Source organism: Brachyhypopomus gauderio, chromosome 13 (assembly GCF_052324685.1).
Source record: "Brachyhypopomus gauderio isolate BG-103 chromosome 13, BGAUD_0.2, whole genome shotgun sequence".
Taxonomy (NCBI): domain Eukaryota; kingdom Metazoa; phylum Chordata; class Actinopteri; order Gymnotiformes; family Hypopomidae; genus Brachyhypopomus; species Brachyhypopomus gauderio.
This window is the reverse complement of record NC_135223.1, coordinates 9,394,403-9,416,528: the sequence shown is the minus strand read 5'-3', so window position 1 is coordinate 9,416,528 and position 22,126 is coordinate 9,394,403. Positions and strand designations below refer to the sequence as shown.

Sequence of the window (22,126 nt, the reverse complement as noted above, 5' to 3'; positions counted from 1 at the left end):
CTTATTTCTCTATAAACTTTAATATATTTCTGGATATAATACATTTGTTTTTTAAGTTCTTTTATGAGGCACTATGAACTGCTATTGTATAGAAGTGCTGTATAAATTAAACTAGTCTTGCCTTGTCTTTCATAGCTTTACAAAACAAAACAATAAATTAGAGCTAACCACAAAAAAAAGATAATAACAAAAACAGCACACAAAATTAGAAACGATGAAATGGAGAGAAACCAGGCGTGTATGCGTGTTTAGGATGAAAGAAGAGGAAATCCTGACTAGACTGTAGTGTGGAGGTCAGAGAAACATGGGTCAGTGGAGAAAGAGCTGAGATACATCACGCTTTTGTGTGAGGGCCGGAGCACCCAGTGAGACATGGCTCCTGAGTTTTGAGACTTGAGAATAAAGTAAGTCTCAGACACAACTGTATGTCTTAGTCAACAGTCCATGTACCCTTGTCTCATTTGGGCTCTTACTGGTCTATTTTGAAGATGGTTATCTGGTCTTTGGCTACAGTAGTGGTTATTATAGTTTTATTTGAAGATATTTCCATATCACAGACACCCTATGTGGAAATTGTCTGATCATTGTGTATCTGAATAACTCTGTTGTTTTCTCTAGACCTTAGTCGGCACCGTGTGTGTCGGAACCATGATTTCCATACGGTTACTGTACAGATACAAATCTGATATTAGAGGCTTTTTGCAAAAAGGATCACCACTTCCCCTTCATACTATAGAAGAGTTTGTCAGTCGAACAGCCATGTGCATAATGGCCGACAGATGGGCAGCGGTGTGTAAGTGCTCCTGTGCTTCGGTGTCCAGTCCCGGCTCTTTTTTTTGTTGTTTTTTGTGAGGCGTTCCCCTCCCCAGTCTGTTCTGTGTCTAGCGAGTGGCGGTTCTGGAGTGTGCCTTGGGTGAATGTTCCCTTTACTGCCTCTATGGTCCCTGTCAGGCTGCAAATACGTCCAGATGGAGGGACCCCGCTGGGTGCGCTATGGGGATTCAGAGAGCTGATCCGTGGGCTGGGGGGGGATGGGGAAGGAGGGGGGGGGGGGGCTGTTCTGACTGGGGAGTTTCCCCCCCCCCCTCCCTGTGCTGGGTTCTGGGACGCTGGCACGCCAGGGCCGTGAGGCTCGAGTTACAGGCCTGCTCGTGCCGATCGTGTCAGACATGTTGTTTTTTCGGCACGTCAACCCCGCGCACCCCGGCCCGATTAGCTGGAGGTGATTTAATGAGAGCTCCACTGCCTAATTCATGGAGAGGTTTCTGAAAGGGTCAACTGATTTACAGTGAGGGACCTTAAGGCTGGTTGAGATCTAGCACACAACGCTTCTCTGCTCCTCCAGCACATATGTAAGTCATGCTCAGTAGATTTCCACTTAATTATGTACTAACTCACTTTGGAATTCAGTAATTTCATTACTGTCAAGTCATGTAACAGACCACTGAATAAGTACATCAAGAGAGTGTTTGTCTGCTGTGGAATGATGTGCGTGCAAGGACTACTAAGATAACTTTTTAATTACTTTAAAGGAAAATGTTTTAGCCATAAAGTTAGTCTTTATTAAAATTTAAATTTCTTTGCACTTTTACAAAACAGACTTTAATGACCAACTTTTGCTATTAAACCTTCTTCAGAGCATTTCACTCAAAAAATGCATTAATATATATTAAGTAATATATGAAAACGTAAATAATAAAATGATTTAGATTAATAAATCCTCTAGGACCTTATTAGATATTCAGAATGCATCAAATTCAATATTACAATCACATTAATAATTAAATACTTACAAACGCAAAAATAATACTAATAATAATAATAAAACATCATGAAATGAAAACATAATATAAAGTCTCATCAGGACTGATCACAGTCCTTAACCCCGAAAGTGTGACAATAATATTATAAGATTTTCACACTGTTTAATCATACAGTGTTGTACTCAGGTGCTCTGGCTGTTACTGCAAGCTTGCACATTCAGCAGCAGCCTGTAAAATCCCACCCGGACCCCAGGATCCAGTAAGCGGGCCGCTCTCGACGGAAGCCCCTCCCAGTCCTCCCAGTGCCGTGTTTGGAGTAGCCGTGAGCTCTGTGTGTTTTGGGGGGCGAGGATCTCCCTCACACGTCTCACTTTGCCTCTCGGTATCAGCACTCAAACGGCCATTATCAGTGGCGTGTCAGCCGCACTTAGAGCAGTCATCTGTCATTCCGCCCCGCTCACTTTGAAAAGGCCAAACCTGACACCGGCTGACAGCCTCTGCTGTTTACCCTGCTGCAAGGACACGGCCCATTGTTCTGCGAACATGACACTGCATTCTGGGCGGCAATATGGCGGGTGGCTGGGCCCCCTCATCGCCCGACTCTCAGCACCTTCCGTCAAACCTCAAACCCCAGCGGAGTATCGGATTCGCAGGCCTATATTCAGGCAATCTGCGGTTCAGGGTGATGATTTGGGTTTAGGGTTCGGGGAATTGGTTGAGATTGGAACTGACAATCTGGAGGGAGAGGGAGGGAGTGGATGATGAGAGACCACCGAAGTTAGCTTCCAAAGAAACGTCTTCTGTGACAAAACGCCCTGCAAGATACATTTCTCTCGGCTCAGTGTGTTACTGGAAACCTCTGGACAGTATTAAATCTAGTCTTTACGTTAACTAAAACTTTTTGGCCTCAAACTTAATGTGTTCTCTAAACTGACCTGATCCATGTACATGTGGTATAAATGAAAGGTTTTATGGCAAAAGGTTTATGTGAAGAGATGTGAAGAAGAGTGTTAGCTGTGACATTGTTAAAACAATTTCCTCGAGACATCAATAATTTGGGGTAAATCCAAAGCATTACCTTGAGGTGAAAGGAAGAAAAGGTTAAAGATTGTTCTTCATGAACCACACTTTGGTGATAGAACAAATGTTTCAACAGACAAAGGAGTGAAAAGGGGAGAGAAAACTTATTTCAGAATGATTTTCAGTCTCAGGTTACCATTTGTACCAATGGCAGCTTTAACTTCCATTTCTATTTTATTTCTAGTTTTTGTTGTTGTAGTGTTTGGTCATGCATATATCCATAAAGATCTATATGATCAAGTTATTGTGTTAACACACTGGTGCATTCTGGCCACAGCTGTTATTAAAAAAATATATATCAGTCAACACTAAAGACCTGCATTTATTTGAAAGACCAAAACATTTTCACATCACTGTTGACATGTTGTGCACTCTAGTGTGAAGGGTTCTTTGATGGATGCTGTGCTGTTTTTAAACAGACCTGGTCAGATGTGTGAGAACTTCAAGTGCGTGTGTGTGTGTGTGTGTGTGAGAGAGAGAGAGAGAGAGAGAGAGAGAGAGGCTTTTTCAATGGCTTTGACGAAAGGCCCTCTCTTACAATCCAACTACATGAATATGTGTAGATTTGTGTGACAACAAAGAGAGATCTGTTGGTGTGAGATCCTGCTGATTAAGGCTTTTTTGGACACTCTAACAGACTGTGGGTGTCTTGACATACATGAATGAAAGACAATTCACTGCACAGCAGACTGAGTGGGAATCGTCACCTATCTTTTTTGTCTCTCTCCCTCTCCTTCTCTCTGTATGTGGTATGTGTGCGTTTCCCCGATGTCCCTATATCCTTCTGTCACTTGTAGAGTGGAGCAGAGGAGTCATACTAATACTAGTGCTTATTCAGTCTTCAGTGTGGTTTGTACAGGTATGCAGTATTAGTTTAGAATTAGGTAGAAGAAGTAGGTAGGTTGAATTGTGCCAGTGTGTGTTTGGGAATGTGTGTGTGTGTGAGTGAGTGTGTGTGTGTGTGTGTGTGTGTGTGTGAGTGGGGTTGGCAGTGAGAGAGTGTGCAGACATCCTGTGTCTGACAGGGATCACATTCAGCACAGAACCCCACTTATTTCACTGCTCCAGGCCACACACAAACCTCTCACTCACTCTAATTAAGACAGAGCGCTCTGTGTGTGTGTGTGTACGCGCTTCGGAGTTTAAATGCCTCTGCACGGTGGACACGGAGTCGACGGAGAAAGAGAGATGAACGCAGGCGGGCTGACCAGCAGCAAACGTGGAAAACCGAAGCACCAAACAGAACGAAAACGAGAAGGGGAGTCATTACACACCAACCCCGCGACAATTATCTCTCCCTCCCCCAGCCTTTGCCATAACGTCTTCAAAGGCTCACGACGGCTCGCTGTAAGCCTACTCTGGTTTTTGAAGCCGTAATTCCTGCCGCCGTGTGAGTACTGCCTGCCGCTGTCGAGCAGGGCTGGGCATTGACCTGCGACTCCGGAACATTCTGTGAGAGGAAACCAGAGCTGAGGTGCCTGCACCACGACCTGCTCCCTCGTAGCCCATATTATTCAAAGCTCTGCCCCTGAGGCAAAGGCAGCCTAATGGGCTCCCTGAAAGCACCTGAGTGGGGGAGGGGTGGCCGGAGCTGTGGTCGTGCAGCACATTAATCTTCAGATCACCTGTGGCGTTCTGCTGCGTGACAAGTCACGAGGTTCAGATTGCACGGGGTCACCAATACAGGAAGTATAACATTTAGCTTTTAAAAGTGAAGGTCATGTGAATAGGACTGTGAAATATGAATGAATCGAGAGTAAAGGGCAGATTTTACTGCTGGGGTTTTACAGCACATCCTAAAGCAGGATGGGATTTGCTGGACATTGTCATCCTTGAGTTCTGAAACGTTAATTCAAACTGCTATTGGGCATGATCAATAAAAAACGGCTGGACTTTTGCACTAAAAGCGAAAGTTTAAATTCATTCCATTCTGCTTTTTCACTCATGGAGTGGAACAGGGTGAGCACGTTTGTACTGACGTGAGTGACCATGAAGGTCAGAATCTCTACTGCTGCTACTCTATTGGTTGAGGTTGTAATTTGCACTGTGATGTTGAGACTGATGCTGATGCTTTTAGTGACGAAAGCAAATTTTAAACTATCATGTAAAAAACTAATTTCACTTTAGTTTACACTAAAAACCAAGATAAAAGACAAACAACAAATAGTTGTAATAGTTGTTATTGCTAATCCTGATATTTTTCTCCTGTGGCAGCTAGATGTTTTTTTCTTATGCATGTGTGTGTTTGGGGTGGAGTGGATGAACTACACACTATGGAAAAGAGCACACTGGGAAACAGTGACTCCTCTGTCACTCCAACAGGTGTTGTTCCCATGGTAGTGTCTGACAGGAAGCTTCCGTGGCCCAACACGAGGCCCATTGGAGCTCACATCAGGCTGACGGACGCTTGAATGACACCAGTGAGAATGGACCACTATCCTCTGGGCCAGCCCGCTCCACCATGACTGACAGGCTGCGGGCGGGAGAATGGGCCGCCTTTGAACCTGAAAAGAATCTTTTTCCTCCTTTTTTCTCAGCTCTTTTCTCCCTCTTTTTCTCCTCAAGGTGCACGTTCCCCCTGACCCCAGAGCTGCCCAATTCCATTCTCCTCTTCGGTGTTTTGTTTCCATGGGTGGGTGGTGGAGGGTGTGTGTGTGTGTGTGTGTGTGTGTGTGTGTGTGTGTGTGTGTGTGTGTGTGTGTGTGTGTGTGTGTGTGTGCATGTGTTGTAGTGGGCAGAGTGGTGAGTCAGGCGTGTTAAATGCTCCCCTTTCACAAGCGCGATGTGTCAGTCAGCTCGCTGGGCTTGTTTTGTTTGGAGCTGTCAGCCGCTCTGGAATAGCGAGAGGGAAAAACAGAGGCATGGCGATGAAGAGAGGGAAAGAAGGAGAAGGAGAAAGAAGAGAGAGAGAGAGAGAGAAAGCGATGAAGAGTGTGAGAGAGAGGAGAGAAAAATCACAGGGGAAAGAGGGATGTGTGGGTGGAGGTGTGGAGAGGCAGCTGGGAGGCTTGCTGGCGAGTGTGACCCTCCTCAGGAGCCCGGGGTCACCCACGGGCCACCCTCTCTCCGCCACTGCAGAACGCTCCAGTAACCCTGCTGCCAATCCTCCAATTCACACAAAGTAGAACTAACAGTAAACACGGTGCTGACACAGCCCAAAGGAACTCCGTTGTGGGGATGTAGAATATCAGAAATACCACCAAAAGAAACAAAACGTGATTACGATGTCAGTATATGTGAAATCGGTGAAGATGTGATTATGGTAGAAAGTGATGTAGTTAAGTTATTTTCACCAGTAATTGAGTAAATGAAAATTCTGCATGGTCAGGCCACATGGCCTGACACACCATGTCATTGGGTTCATTTCCCAGTCATAATATAGAATAATAATACTGCAGTTGATCAATATAAGAGCTTTTGACAAATGGTGTAAAATGAGAGTTGACTGAAAAGGAGCCACTGCTTGTGAATATGGAAACTGACCCAGTGCTAATAACATTCAGCAAATTGTACTTAATGTGTCCTATGAAACAATCTGTGATCATTTTGTTGGTTAAACACCCCAGAGTACACTACATTGAGAGCCTCATGGAAAAATGCGCTCGCCAAAACGTCTGTCTTCCCAGTTCACCTCCCTTGTGTTTTCAGTTATGAGCTGGAGGGGCGGCACATGATCCCATCAGCCTGTTTGTTCTGGGGCACCTCCCTTTTGTAGCCCAGTCTCCTCCACTCTGGCTGAAGAGCAGGCTTTAAAGTGTGCCAATCACAGTCGGAGGAAGGAGGGCGCCCTGACAGGTCCCCAACCCCCACTTCAGGGTCAAAGGGCAGAAGGTTGGGGTCAGGGTAGGATGAGTGTGCTCACTGAAAGTGCAAGGGTGCTGACGGAGAGTGGGAGAGCCACCGAGAGACCCTGAGAGACAAAGCTAAACAAAATTACCAGAGGATATGCATAATTATATCGGCAACCTCTGCGTTAGGCTTCGGCGCTTATGTTTAGTCAACAAACACACTGCACGGGTATAGCATACACAGCCTCTGTCCACTTCCACGCAGGGCTTGGCTGGGTGTGTACTCACCGGCTCCAGCCGTTCTGATGGCGAGGAGCTGAGGAGAGGGGCTTGCTGACAGACCCTGTCTCCAGGCTGGAGCTGGGCCGGAGACTGGCACACATGTGCCCTGGCGCTGTGCCTCGCTGAAGGTCAGTCTGCAGATGGAAGTGCTTATTTGTAATAATAAACCCTGGGAACGGGGGAAGATCTGTGGCCTCCCCGCTCACTGGCTGTACGCGGGGCTCCACGAAACGCTCCTCGGCGCAGCACGAAAAGAGCAGGGAAGGGCAAAAATTGTTGAAGTGGCTTGGAACTGTTTCATGGGACTTTAATATGGCTTTTTGGAGACAAGCCGGTTTTCTGTTTAAAGGCCGAAAGACCGGCCAGTCCAAAGACACCTGCTTAAGCTTCTGAGCGAAAGGGAAAATATGCAATAGCACAGAACTATTTGTTTGATTGTCTCTCATATTTGTAGTGCTGTACATCTTTCCCCATGAGTCTATTTCCTCAAAGAATGTCACTGTAAGGTCTCTGAAACTTCATCTTTCATCTTTGTTTTTGTGGTATGTGTGAACTGGAAGGTGAGAATGTTTAAAATGGAGTACATACATATCTGTATCTTGTACAGGGGTGATTTTTTTAACACTGTGCCAAAGGCAATGTTTACTATAAAGTGATTCATATGTTTCTTTGCTGGAATTGTCAGCCAGAATTTATGTCAAAGTAAGTAGGACTGGCCGTAGTCAGAGTCGAGTGAGTTGTTTTAACATGTCAAATGTCCACAACATGTCAGGTTTTTCCCACCACAAATAAACACACCGTATGTTTCTCAGACTCCACAGTGACTACATGTCCCGACCCACTGCAGGAAAAACATCACCTTCTTCTTTTTGGAAGTGACTGAACTCTTACCGCCCTCAGACTGAGACCTTTTTACACACAGAGAGGCAAACATACAAACTGAATTAGATGAATCTGATTGGATGAATTTCTCTCACACAAAAGTATTCATTTTCAGGATTAGATCCCAACTTTTTGCTGTTGTCTTTGGAACTGTGCAGTCCCACACTGTGCTTTTGTTCGCTCACACACTCTTTCCATCATTAAACGGGTCAGTAAACCAATTATTGTCCTACCCTTTAATCAGAAGTCACAGTCCTAATTTTCGTGCGCTGAGAATAGCCAATTAAACCCAGGCCAAGTGTGCTGGCCACCATATGACTCAGCCGCAGCGCTCTTGTCAATATTGGCCGCGTTGCAGCTCTGATTGGACGTCCCTTTGTTAACGAGCAAGTCGTGGCGGTGACAGGCCTGACAGCGATGTGGCATGACGTCTTTGTGCGGGCGAGAGGAGCGCGGCCCTGCTGGCCCCGTGGTCACCCTGCAGCTGCTGTCTGTCTCTCCCCCACGGCTCTCGCTCCGCTCCCGTCCCGCATACGCAGTCTGTCGACCCTCCGAGCCGCCGCGTTGCCTTTCTCTCTCACAGCTGTGCAGCTCCGACCCCCCCAGTCAGTGCGTTAGAAGCAGCTGCAGCCAAATTCTGTTCCCCGTGTCACCTCGGCCTCCTACGCCCAGCCGCCCCACCCGCATCCCCAAGGCCTCACAAGCTGTTCTGAGCCGCGCTGCTTTCTGGAGGCGACGAGATCAGATACGCCGGGTGAAAATGAGCCCGTTCGCATGCACGGCCACAGCCGGGCTGCCTCCTCGGGCTGCGCTTCACAGACAGAGCGGCATCGTGCTGCCGGCGGCTTAGAAATGTGCTACGCCTCGCACATTTTTACTGTTTATTAGGAGAAACGTGTTGGTTTCAGAGACACATGGTGCTTTTTGACAGAGCGGAAAGTTCTGTTAAACCGTACAAAGGACTGGTGTTGATTTAGGAGTTGTAAGTGATGCACATGTGAGGAAGACAGGCCAAACTGAATGGAAATCAGTTTCATACATTTGCTACCATCGTGTGTTGCTCAGTGAGGGTTTTTCTTCGTGCTGCTGTCATACAAAACCCAAAATTTAACTTTTATATGTCCGAAACTTAACAGTGCTGTGACCTGTCGCACTGGTTTAAAATAATGATGATCAGGGTTGGATTTACTTTGTGTCTGTATTGCAGATGGTCACCCCCTACGGTTCAGCATGTATTAAGAGTTCCAGAGCAAGAGATCTGTCTGCAGAACTGTATTCAGTATGTATCAATAACCTACATCCGTTTCATATGATATATATATAAAATCAGCAGCACAGCTCATATAGTCAAGCAACAGCTCTTCCATAACTCACCCACGTATAATTTTCTCGCCGTTCTCAATAAACCATTTTTTTCCCTAGATAAAACAGACTTCATGAATAGCAACTTTTTGTTGTTGTTGTAGTAGTTGTGAGTTATAGGACTCACTGCTGAGCAGAACAATACAAGCACGGCCTTTTCCTGGTGTTGAACTATGGGAACAGGCCTTTGTGGTCAAGAGCGGTGATGGAGTCATCCCCTCACGCCTGACAGCTCACTAATTGAGGGAGACGGAGCTCAGCTGCCTGCCAGTCACCGCCTGACGCTGCTCAGAGCAGACGCCCCTCACCACTGTCGCTTCTGCTGGTCATGGCACGACTCCACTCCCAGCGCAGACATACAAGAGAAGAAACAAATATAGTGATTTTTGTTTGTGTTATTTTTAGTGTTAAAATTCTTTAAAGCAATTAAGAAATCTGATAATACAATAATACTCATCAACACTATGACTTAAAGAATCTGCAAGATCTAAAGCCCACCAAACTATTTCAAAGTACAAAACTAAGGTTTAACATTTAAATCATTAAAATGAAACTTAAAAGTTCAAATATAAAGCAACTCAGATGACAAAAAGCAAGGATATGAGTTTAGTAATCACATAGCAAGTTTATAAGATCATTGACACTTGGCACTTTTTAAGCACAACAAAAAGCTGATTAACTGACTGAATGTTTGTTTTAGCAGTGTTTTGAAACGTTAAAACACTGAAACTTGTTCAGAGTTAAATGCATTTCTCAGCCCAAACCACAGAGGAATCCATGTTGCTTCCACGTGTGCCACAAACTAGAGATGGCTTTCTCACGGAAGACACACACACTTCAAGCGTCCATATGTAAGTGCAAGAAGCAGAAGGCAATGACCTTTCAAAAGTACAGAAAATGTGCTCAGGATGAAAATTTGTCTTTTGTGAGGATTTTAGTCAAACTGAGTCCTCAAAGCCATAGCCTTTAGCGCTCTTTCTCTGACCAACTACCTGGAACTGACAAACCCAGAAATGGATTTACATTGTCCATACTCCAAACTGTCTCTCTTAATTTGGGAGCTATCATGTGGCAATCTGGAAACTGTTAGTCAGTGAGTCCTTGCGGTAATTGCCTGCAGCTGAGAATTCAGCCCCATGTGTCTGAAGTAGAGGGTTTAGGTGGGGGTTTAGCTGTAGAGGAAAACTTGAGATATAGCAAGTGCAATTGATCCTGTTTTAATTCCCTGTGGAAGGAGACTTGTTTGGGCTAGTGCTCAGGAAACAGGCTCCCTGCAAGCAGTAAACGAATTGGCATACGGAAACATGCCTGTTTGTCTACATGCATGAATATCCTTGAACATACAGAGCCCAGAGTAATGCATAAACGCACACAGACACACACACACACACACACACACACACACACACACACACACACACACACGAATGCGTGCACACACACACACACACACACAAACACACACACACACACACACACACACACACACACACACGAATGCGTGCACACACACACACACAAACACACACACACACACAAATGCGTGCACACACACAAACACACACACACACACACACATGAATGCGTGCACACACACACACACACACACACGAATGCGTACACACACATACACACGAATGCGTGCACGCACACACACTTGCGCACGCACATACACAGAGAAAATACACTCTCTTGTCTTGTCTTCTCTCGTTCTCTCCCTCCCTCACACATACCCACACGTGTTTGCATGCTCACAGATCGGCGTGGCTGCTTTGGCGTGCGTCCCCCAGTAAACGGCGATGTGTTGTGCAAGGTTGCAATGTACACAGCGAGAGGTGGAGTTGTTTTTATCTGCCATTGGGTAACTGAGTGAACTCAAAATAATTCACCCCTATACAAGAGATGGAACCACACAATGCAGTTTATTCCTCTGCAATTAATATTCATGGAAATGCATGTAATATCTAACCTGGACATGGTGGTCTTTGCTGGTGTTTGGAGTTTAACGCCATAATCAAAGACCCAGTGAGACCCAGTCAGTCAGAAAGCCCAAATGGCTGAATCACGGCTCTGGTGGGTGCGGTAATGCGAGAAGCATGTCTCAGTCTCCAGCACTCGTTCCTAGCGTGAGTTGTGCCAAGCCCCAGGGATCACCTCGGCCGCTGGGCCCTCTCTGCTCCTCTCCCGGGGCTGTAGCTCTTCTCCTCATCCTTTAAAGTCGCTTCTATCAGAACCATCTAAGATATCCAAGATGAGTTATGGGCTCCAGCCCTAACATCTCCTCTTGAATGCAGTACTTATTCATTTCTTCCAGCTCCGCAACATATTAATCTGTCAACGTCACAGCTTATTTACACCAAGTGTGCTGAACATGCTTTGCCCCGCGGTCACCTCCGTATTCCCATAGACCACCTATACGTGATGACATATTCATTTTCTGTAACAGTGAGCAGAGTGAGCTCCCTGTAAGGTTAGGTCTGTTTGGAGTCTCTTAGCTGTAAGTTAGCGGTCTATGCTTTCCTCATGAGGAGTTTTATTGTTTTGTCTGTTGGAGTGTGTTGTACAGCTTGGTTAGACCCTGATGTCATGCTACAGTAAATCCACTTCTGGGTGAAAACACAGTGTTTTCAGATGTTGTTACCAGCAGGCACAAGCAGCCAAGTTTTAAATGAAGATTTATTTATACATGCCAGCTTAGCAGCCAGATGCATCTCTGTCTTCAGAAACGTCGGAGACAACGTGCCACATTTTTTCCATTAGATGACTTGCGCAGGAATTATGCACAATACGAAACCTCACTGTAAATGTGATGCTTTAACCATCTTTCCTAATCTGTAGTCATCCTCACATTCTCTGATGCAGCAGTTGGTATCAATTGATGTCGTATCCAGCACTGTCTGTTGAAGCTAGCATTCGTTTTCTCTCTGTAGTGGTCTGCCTGTGTCATTCTTCCACTGGTTTGGTAATGCAGAGCTAATGTGTCAGCTGGGAGCCATAACGGACCTCACGTTAACCAGAGCAGCCCCATACCAAGCACAGAGCAGCCCCATACCAAGCACAGAGCAGCCCCATACCAAGCACAGAGCAGCCGCACGCCAAGCACAGAGCAACCACCAGAAAAAGCCCAAGCCCAGCGGCTCATTCTGGGCCTCCGGGCTGAAGCTTAGACCCAGTGTAGGTCACAATAAAAAAAAAAACTTACCACTCAGGAGTTTTTGGGTAAACTGTACTTTTAAAAGAAAATAACAATGCATGGGACACTTATGCAACTCCTTTTTAAAGATGATTTTCCTGCCCTAATCACTGAGGGCCGAATCCATGAGGATCTTTTCTTTTCAACAGCTCTTTTCCTTTGGAGTTTTTTTCCTGGCCTTGTTAAAATATGCAGGAACAGAGGAGAGTGTATCCCCCCGTCGTGGAACCAAACGCCCACCAAAAGCAGCGGAGACTTGGCCCCTCACCAGGCTGCCATTATCCGTACTGCTCCCCTCCCTTGGGAGCCCCGGAGAGTGGAGGACTGTGCAGGCCCCCCCCTTCACCTCTCCTCACGGCTCCTCTTACACCGAATATCTCCGAGACTCCTCGCTCCGCTAGCTTATTTAATCACGGTGCATTTTGGATATGCAATCGTGCTTCATCAGAAGGGAACCTTTCACATGGGTTAGTGTTAGGTTACTTCACTGTTTGGAATAGCTTAGAGTGCTCACAACGGCCTAATGCTGTTTGTTTGGTTTGATTGCAGAGGGTTTTTCTTTTTTATTGAAAGACGCTTTCAGAAATGGTTTCTTTCCATCCTCTCACAGTTGGCTCGTGTCATTTCAGGAACCAATCACACTAGACTAATAAGCCCAAATTAAGATATTATTCTCATGATACATGGAAAAAAGGAACTTTCAGTCACACTGACGTGTTTGAGAGGCCAGCACTAGATGGGCCCGTCTCAGTCCACCTTTGTTGGGCCGTCTTGTTTCATCCAGTGAATACCTCGGCCTGAGTGAGGTCACTGTTTGAATGACAGAGGTCTTGCGCATGTAGAGTTAACGCCTCACTTGTTACTGTCCAGGGTGAAACACCCACCCGTCCATCACACTGATGGCTCTGACAGCCATTCAGAGTAGCTGGGGGAGCCCCAGCTCACAATCAAAGGCCTTTGACTGAAGGAATCCAGGCCCACTCTGCCAGGGAGGAGGGGTGTGGCCAGCTGTCATGGTGATGAGGCCCTGCAGCACGAAACCAGTCCTGGAGAACAGAAGTCCTACAGCCTCGTGGCACTCTTCCCTTTCCATTTCAGACACACCTGCAGGCTCTGTCGCTGTAATCACGTAGCGACACATAACCTGTAGTTTACCTCAGCGCAGAAAGCTCTTCGTTCTCTGGAGAATCAAAGTAGAAGTTATTTAATGGCTGCCGCGTTGTGAGCATCACTGCGGTTACAGCACTCTGAAATGTTCAGCGTGGGTCCTTATGTCATACTGATGTGTTCTACTGTTTGTGCTCGTCCTGCTTAAAGTCTTCCATTCTGTCTTTGTGTGAATTGATAGGTACGTTTCAGGCGGTACCTATAGTATGCTCAAGTATTGGTTCACTTTTGCCAGATACTGTATAATGTTCTATTTAATAAATCGTAATTAATTACCTGTAAACTGCGTTTGGTATTCACTGTAATGATTATGAGACTGTTGTAACACTACGTTGTCTCTTGATTATAACTTCTCATTTATTGCCACTGGAGGGCACCAATGACTTAGAATGCAAAGATAAGCGTTTTCAACCAGTTTTTCTGAAAAAAAAAATATATACGTGTGTGTCTGTTACGGGTAAGCGCTAAAGAAACGTGTCATCACTTTAAAATGAAACCCATTCTCGTTCTGTCTACACAGTTTGAATACCTTAGCCACGCTAAGCGTTAAGAAATACCCTCATTTCTCACAGCACTTGATTTACATGGAAACCTTTTCTTACCCAACATGAAAGGCGCTCGCGCGGGCCGAATTCCTCCTTGGCGTTCGCTGTGAACAATCGGGGCTCGAGAAAAACAAAGCTCGCGCATGAATTATTTTCTTTCTTTCGAGGAAGTGTGCAGAATATTTTTTTTTTCACGGCATGAAATATGTACCCCAGTGTGTCAGTGAATGTCTGTGATGTTATTCATTGCTGACTCCAAAAGTACTTTTACTTCACCAACAAGAGGACAGGAAGAGAGATTGCAAGATGTTGCAATTATTGTGGAAGATAACTAAATAATACTGAGTCGTCAATAAAGGGTTGATTGTAATTCCCTGTTCAGGGTTATTCGTACACTCGTTTTCTGCCATTACCACATGGAGTGGACTCACAGAGCCCTTTAGTACGACGGTGTACTAGTCCTTATGTTAGATATGTAATAACTTTATAAAACGTGAGGTGATTCCTGTTATAAAATCTATGGTTCTTTCATTAAGAATTGTTGGACGTCTATTATTAGATTGTCAACCAATAACAAATGTTTCATTTGTTAATACGTGGTGAAAGCTGCAACATATCTTTCCATCAGTTTTGTGTGTTAAGGTCTGGCTGTGTGCTGAACAGCACAGTCATCAGTCTTCATATCCAAACCCAGCGGTGTAGTGTAACAGTAGCATGAGTAATGGATAGAGGAGACTGGTTATGTATCATGTACGTCTCTCTGTGTAATTTAGTGGAGTAGGGGCTTGCGCGAGCGTAGTGTGCGCGCGTGTGTGCACGTGTATCGCCATCAGCATTTGAGAGGTAACTTACAGGAATCTGTGATGTGATGGACCTGGAAGGCTGCCATGACATATCAGGTTCGTTCCCACATGTTGCATTGAAGGTTGATTGCAATGCAATGCAGGTGTAAAACACTCCACTCTGTAATCTGATCAGCTCACAATTGTGAACAACTTGTGATGGCAAGCATAGTGATGTTTGTCTATATAACACAGGTTTGTCTGCTGAAGTGTGTTCTGACATCACCTAACCAAAGTGTCTGTGGACATTGCATTTTAAAATTACCAAGAATCGTTGTTTCAAGAATTCATTCCATACTCTGGATGTATGCACTTCTTTAGACAGAGACAGGTTTGTTGCCTAAAAATAAATTTAGTTTATTAAAAAAGTTGTTTATAAAAAAAAAAATGTAGTACAAAACTCCTCCTCTTCCTCGGTCTATAATGCAGTGTCTTATCCAACCCTTGTGTCATTATTTCAGAGCATAGGTGTGTTGATTCTAACTCACTCTTTTGGTCAAAGCTGACTACTGGAAATGTATGTGGAGAATTTCTGTAAACAAAATTCAACAGAGACAAACAACCATTTAAATGTAACCTCAATGTGCTATACATATTGACCTTTCCACACAGGTTCAAGTCCTTTTCCCTGAAACATGTGCCTTTGCTAGGGGGTTTCCTCACACCAACTGGGTGCAGGGCGCTGTACAATAGACGGAACACGAGATCTCTTGGGTGACTCGTCTGTGCTGCTATAGGTCAAAGCTCTGAGGTCTTGTTTACTGCAGCTGAGGCCATTGCCTGCTGTCTGTGGAGGATAAGCCTCATGTTTTTGTTTTTCCTTTGCCTCTTTTCCAATTTGAGTTGATTGCTGTATTCGGCCCTTTCAAGCTCTCGTCTCTCACATATGAATGACGCTTGGCCACATGTGGAGAGTTCACGCAATACAGAAGCAAAACCGAAGGCCACACGCATGCTTGATGCTCTGCTCATCCCCTCTGTGAAGTTAAAGACTTCAGATGTCCCAGATGGCTGTGACGGATTGCGGAGCAGGAATGTCTCAGCTGCAGGGGTGAACCAGACTGCTATACTCAGCTGGGCATATGCAGGTAAAAACACTCACAAACCAAAACAGTGTCCTGGAATCCACAGACTGTCGCTCCTGTCAGGCGCTTTTAGGATCATCAGTGTCTGAACGGTTCAGTGGACTTTTAGAAAAGTGTGGATTTATAGTGTTGTCATGGAAATTCTGGTGTGGGGTGATGTAAAGAAGAACAGAAGAAGAGTGTAGTCCATGTGAGGCTGAGGGACAATGCTCTCCTCACAAAGACATGTCTTCGAGTGACTCATAAACGATCTTGGGAGCATCATCTTTTTGAATCACTTTTTGAATCTGTCATCAAATCATGCTGAAATGCAATTTACTACTGCTGACATTTCAAAGAGACCTACACAGAGACCTTGGACCGACTTCTACATCGCATCAAAGTAACATGAACAAATCCTCACTGATTCATTTCATTGTTCTCCTCTCTGGGAACAAAAAGTGCACACCAACCTCTATAAACCCAAACAGAGCTTCCATGAAAGCACTTAAGCCAGTGTCCCATAAATCTAATCTGATTATGTTTCAGCTCAACCATGATGCCCACAGCTAAATGCTTCTTAAATATAAATTATTCCATCGTTCTAAAATCTAAGTTTAAAGAGTTTAAAATGGCCTCTTGTACCTTACAGTGTCTTACTTCAAAAGAACAGTGAACATAACCAAAGGGTTAAAGCCCGGTCACAAACCCATGCAAACTTTTATATTTGTTAACATGTGGCACGTTTACTGTGTTACTATGTAGTGCACTATAATGAGAGTAGGAAGAAACAAATCAATGTAATCAGTGTAAGCTAGAATTTCCTGAACTCTATCAGGGTGACCACCCCCCCCCCCCCCCCTTCTATACTCTCCTCGCATTATTAGACCGTTACACTGGAGTCTGTGTTATGAATATTTGATATTCGGTTCTCTTTAAAATCTCTCTTTGCATTGTGATGTGAAAAACAAAATGAAAATTATTTTAACTACAAATGGACGTAACCCATTGTTGGTTGTTAAGTAAAATCACCCTGCAGCTGCTGTTCAAGGCCAATATATGCATGCATTAATATTAATAGGCTACTTTTGCCTGACTCTCATTTGCAAGTGGTTGTTTTCAAATTAATTCAATTTCTTGGATATGTATCTGTATATGTTGAATATGAATATGCATGTCCTCTAGATTTAGCACATATTTCTGGAGAAAACAGAATATACAAATTACTCTCATTATGGTCCACAGCACCAATATTAAAAGAGACTCCCATCAAATACATTTCATGTCATTCCTTTGCTACAAGATTCAAATATATCAGCTGATATTTTGTTAAAGCGTATAAAGGTTTTGTAACTTAAAGATGAAAGAATTGCAAAGAAAACACCAACATACCCCAGAGACAGAGAGGACATAAATATCAGTGAATGTCCTGCCCTGTGTGTGTGCTGTGGTGAGAAAGCACCCCCCCACCCATCCCCCATGGAGTAATACATCAGCAGCGGTTCTCAAATCACCCCTGCTCACCTCACCCCTGCTCATCTCACCCCTGCTCATCTCACCCCTGCTCATCTCACCCCTGCTTACCTGCAGCCATCCAGTCTGTTTGCTAAGGCAGCAGGGAAACACTCCCTAATCCCTACTCCCTACTCTTAACAACCACCGTCATGTTAGCCAGGCCAAATGCTAATTTATTTATATTTAATTTTTATATATATAAAACACACCTAGTTTATGTCTTACATATATATACATCTCATTTTATTTTATCCAAACTTGTCTAAAGGTCATGATATATTTACATACTGCCCTGGGATTCTCTGTTTTGACTCTTAAGCTCCTGATTGGTCCTTTTTGCTCTGGCTCCACCCCAGGACCTCCTACTGACTACCACCCACAACTGTTTCTCATTTCTGGACGCATGGGGACTCCCATTTGTACTCCTTTGTTTCACCCTGTTGTTTGTGAAGTTAAGTGCTGCGCATTTCTGAGGTTTGTTCTATTGTTTCCAACCGTTTTTACAAATAGACCAGTCACACACACACACACACACACTGTGGGAGCATATGGTGATACATGGGAACGTTATTATTACCAATATTAATCCCAGTTACAAAGTCTGTTTTAGCATTGCTATTAAGCATTGCATTGCTTTGTTTATATCATTGTGTTCCACAGTAAGTTTGTGTCCTAATTTACCATTACTGTCATAACTGCACTGTCTAGATCCTGAATGTGTGTCAGCCAGTCATAAATCAGCACACAGAGGTTTGTTTTTAATCACAGTTTTCACTATTTACAAAAGTGCCTGAGGATTGACGGCTGAATACAGAAGACTCTGTGTACACATGACAAATCACACAGTAATTCATGGCTCATTGTTCATTTGGCATTCAGTGAGAAGGAGAAGGAAACTCGGTCCAGTTTGGAGAGGCACAAAGAACAACATATCAACATTATACAGTAGTTTCAGAATAGCTACGAAAATAAAAATAAAAAGCTTTTTTTTTGCATCCAGGCTTCAGAATATGAATATAAATTATTTTCTTAATGTCATATATAATAAATGCAAAAAGTAACATTAGCAGACCAATCATTTTTTAAGTAAGGCAGACAGAGCACATACCACAGCTGTACACATGCTGTTTGGTCACACGAATAGGAACTGTAAGGCTGTCTGAAGCATCACATTTCCCAGTCAAAGCCAGAAGCCATTTTCAAAGCAATGTTGAGCTGCATCCAGTACTGAAGGATTCCTCTTCTAGTCACAGCGATTCCATTAAAAAAAAAACCTGAAGCCATTTTTTTTCTAGGCTTAACAGCTGTGGATTGCAGACTGGTAATGTTGAATTACATAAGAACAAGCTGTTATGTAGATTCAGATTATCAATACTGCATTTCACTTTGCTCTGCCTTGTGGGTTCATTCAGCAGTCAGCCAAGCATACACTGCTCCAAGACAGCACACACACACACACGGGACACTAAACAAGGTGTCATTATGAGATTGAGTCCTTGAAAACAAAGGGGACTGGTGTTTTCCAACTGAGTCCCTGATAACAAAGCATCTATATTAACACAATCTTTAATTTTAACAGAGTATAATAAAAACCAAACATAAAGAATGCATAATACATTACAGATGCCAGGCTGTAGGATTGGCACAGTTGGAATAATGAATCATTTTGTAATTGTATTGGCTGTGCAGAAAAAATAATAAAGATATTATAAATGTCATGAAAGTTCTTTTGTAGTACCACAAGGTCAAAGGCATTACACTAAACAACTGATGAAACATTAGGAGAACATTCTTTGAGAACATTTCTTAGGAGAACGTTCTAGTGGCATAAAATCACAGTGATATCAATTCACACAGTCCAGTTAATTTAGGTTCACAGTTTCAGTATCTCTTCAGGCAGATTTGTGTCCTGAACTCTTCAGACATTATGACCAAACATCATAGCATTAGTCATCATGGAGTCAGTCGATATTGAATCCATTTTTGCATTCTCATTGACGCATTAGAAACAATACATTCACTACAGAGCAGCACACAGACTAACAGAACACTGAACTAGAGAGCATAATATCTACAGCCCTGAACCAGGCAGACAAACCTCCTTCTAACACTGTGGTTTTCAACCTGTGTGCTGAGGCCCCCCAGTGGGCCACAGTGATACTGCTAGGGTTTAAATTTTTTATGTTCTGCAAAGTAAAAATCCTTCCAATATACATGGATATTTCAATAAATGGAATTCCAGATATGACGGATATTATGTAAATTATTTGTGAAAAATAAGACATTAGATGGAGCTTGTTGATTTAATCATCACTTGGTTACATTTTCATGTGGGCTGGTGGATTACGCTGGCTGGGAGTTGCAAAAGGTTGGGAACCCTGTTCTAACACATCATTACAGTGCCTCAGTGCCTTCTCAAACAATATAACTTCTTTGCCTTTTTGGCAAGGGTAAATAAGTGGCATTAGGATTATCATATGAACCATAAGAAATGTTGCTTGATGTATAAACCAAGAATTATGAAATGTTCCAACTTTGTTGTTATGCTGCAGAGATGTGTTTTGTTTCTTTTTCCATTCTAGAAATCACAAAGCAAACCAATTGGGTTGCATATTGCGACAGGCGAAAAGTCCTGTTTTCAATTAAATCTCCCTTATTCATTTGCGGCTGATTCTGACTTAGGTGTGGTTTGATTGAATTCTGGTGTGTGGGTGGTCTCTTTACTTTGACTTGTCACTGAAGCTTTCATATGTCTCTGATCTGTGGACGGATTGTTTGCTGGGATGGGATTCTTTTTCTTCTCTTGCCTCTGGATCAGGATTGGTCGGTTCCAAGGCTTGCCTTGCTTGCTGATAGGACAGACAGAGTTCCTCCCACTTCTTGCGATTTGCATCTATCCCATCTACCATTGGCTGGAGCTTCCTATTCAACTTCACCAAAGTCTTTCCAAAGACACAGTCTATTAACTATTCAATCCAACAAAAAGAAACAACAATGCTATAATTCTGTTAGACTTATTTATATGTACCTCATATAGTGGTTTACAAATCCCATCAATCCACTCCAGCTGAAGGGCAGGAAGTTCATCTTTACGGTTGCGGTCAAATATTGCCTGGGGGGGAAAGGTGGATAGGACGCCAAGAGGTTTCTACAATCGATCTGCAATATGATTTTCAAACTGCACATTTCAGGGGTTGTAAATACATGATTGGGGAGGACTGCAGTCATGGCAATAGGTGGAGATCAAAACAAGGAACAAAAGCTCTTACAGATGGTGTCAGCTTCAGCTCAGACCTCTCTCTGTCACCCTGTTCAAAGAACTCACTAGTCACCAACTCTGCCACCTGCCGTGAGAAACCAGGCAATGCCTCGTGATATACTACCTTTATACTTCAGCATTTACTCATCAGACTCTGCACATGACTCTGTCCGACAACCACACGGACTGAATCAAGAGAAAGTCAATCGAACCTGTTTGGAGATCTCCCATGGACGAGTCACTGCACCCAAGTCACAGGCAGTCATCAGCATGGACCTGTCACAGAGACATCGTCATGTTGCAGCAATAGTGTATAGAATAGAATAGAAAGCCTTTATTGTCATTATACACAGCATACACAGTATACATAGTATAACAAGACTGGAATGTGGCTTCAGTTACACTAAATTCCATTTACACAGAGTGTGGGTCACCTGAGGATGTCGCGGTGCTCTTGATTTGACCAGCTGAACTCCCCAGACAGCACATATGTAAAAAACTTTGTTCTTTTTCTTTAAAAAATAGATAAATAGATTTATTATAAATAGATTTATTAAAATAAATAAATGAAACTGGAGTTGTAAGAAAAATGTCACTTTTTATCGCGTAAAATATGCATTTGATATTGCTACCATTTCCAATTTGTTTTATAATCACTTCAACTATATGTAGGAAAGGGGATATCGGCTCAATGGCTCTGGCCACAGGGTGCCAAACTATCATCTAAACTCCCTTAGATACCTCTATTCCACTGGCGCCCCTCTGTGGACACTTTATGTATTACACGTGTGAGTGTATGACAGCAGGTCAGTGCATTGTACGATGTAAAAGTCTGCAATGGCGGTTTGCCAGGGACGATTGTGAAGTTCTGAAGAACGTACTGAAAATACAAGGTGAGATCTGTGGAGAGGATGGCCAGCTTCAGGAGCTGCATCATACGGCTGTACTCTTTAGAGGAGAGGCTGGCGAAAATGTTATGGCCCTGCAGGCAGAAAAGTACAGTTGTTTTCCATTAGCGTGCAGGCTTTTCGCACAGTACCAAAATGATGTAACTATGCAAGATGTTTTATGGAAAAAGAAAGTAAGGCTACATAAAAAAGTCAAACACACACCACATCCAGACACCAAACACTCGATCCTTCCAAACTTCCAAAGAAACCAGGTTGGGAAAGAAAAAGTGATGTAATCTGTGCATATAGTCCATGCCAGTTCAGTTACATATGGCGAGCCAACCACCCCTCTGTACATTGATATTTAAACAGAGACAGCCTGCTACATTCCATAAATAAGGTGTACTTTAATGAAACATTTTCCCCCTCTTTGTTTTAATGGCACAGGACCAGAGGGGGCTTCTCTTTAGCAGAGTTAATTGGCTAAAGGGGCT

At 43.7% G+C, this 22,126-nt stretch overlaps 1 protein-coding gene across 3 annotated transcripts in view; it reads right to left on the bottom strand.

Annotated features, from left to right (window-relative positions):
• Window positions 1–18,234: 18,234 nt before the first annotated feature.
• The window catches only part of pde11al (phosphodiesterase 11a, like), a 13,000-nt gene continuing 9,108 nt past the window's right edge, over window positions 18,235–22,126 (bottom strand). For all 3 annotated transcript variants that reach the window (XM_076971061.1, XM_076971062.1, XM_076971063.1), the window contains 6 exons: window positions 21,624–21,724; window positions 21,177–21,254; window positions 20,955–21,018; window positions 20,753–20,827; window positions 20,512–20,595; window positions 18,235–20,425 (listed from right to left, as the gene is read on the bottom strand). In XM_076971061.1, the coding sequence (XP_076827176.1) occupies window positions 20,204–20,425; window positions 20,512–20,595; window positions 20,753–20,827; window positions 20,955–21,018; window positions 21,177–21,254; window positions 21,624–21,724 (624 nt within the window). In that variant the 3' untranslated portion in view covers window positions 18,235–20,203. The remainder of the gene's footprint in view (window positions 20,426–20,511; window positions 20,596–20,752; window positions 20,828–20,954; window positions 21,019–21,176; window positions 21,255–21,623; window positions 21,725–22,126) is intronic.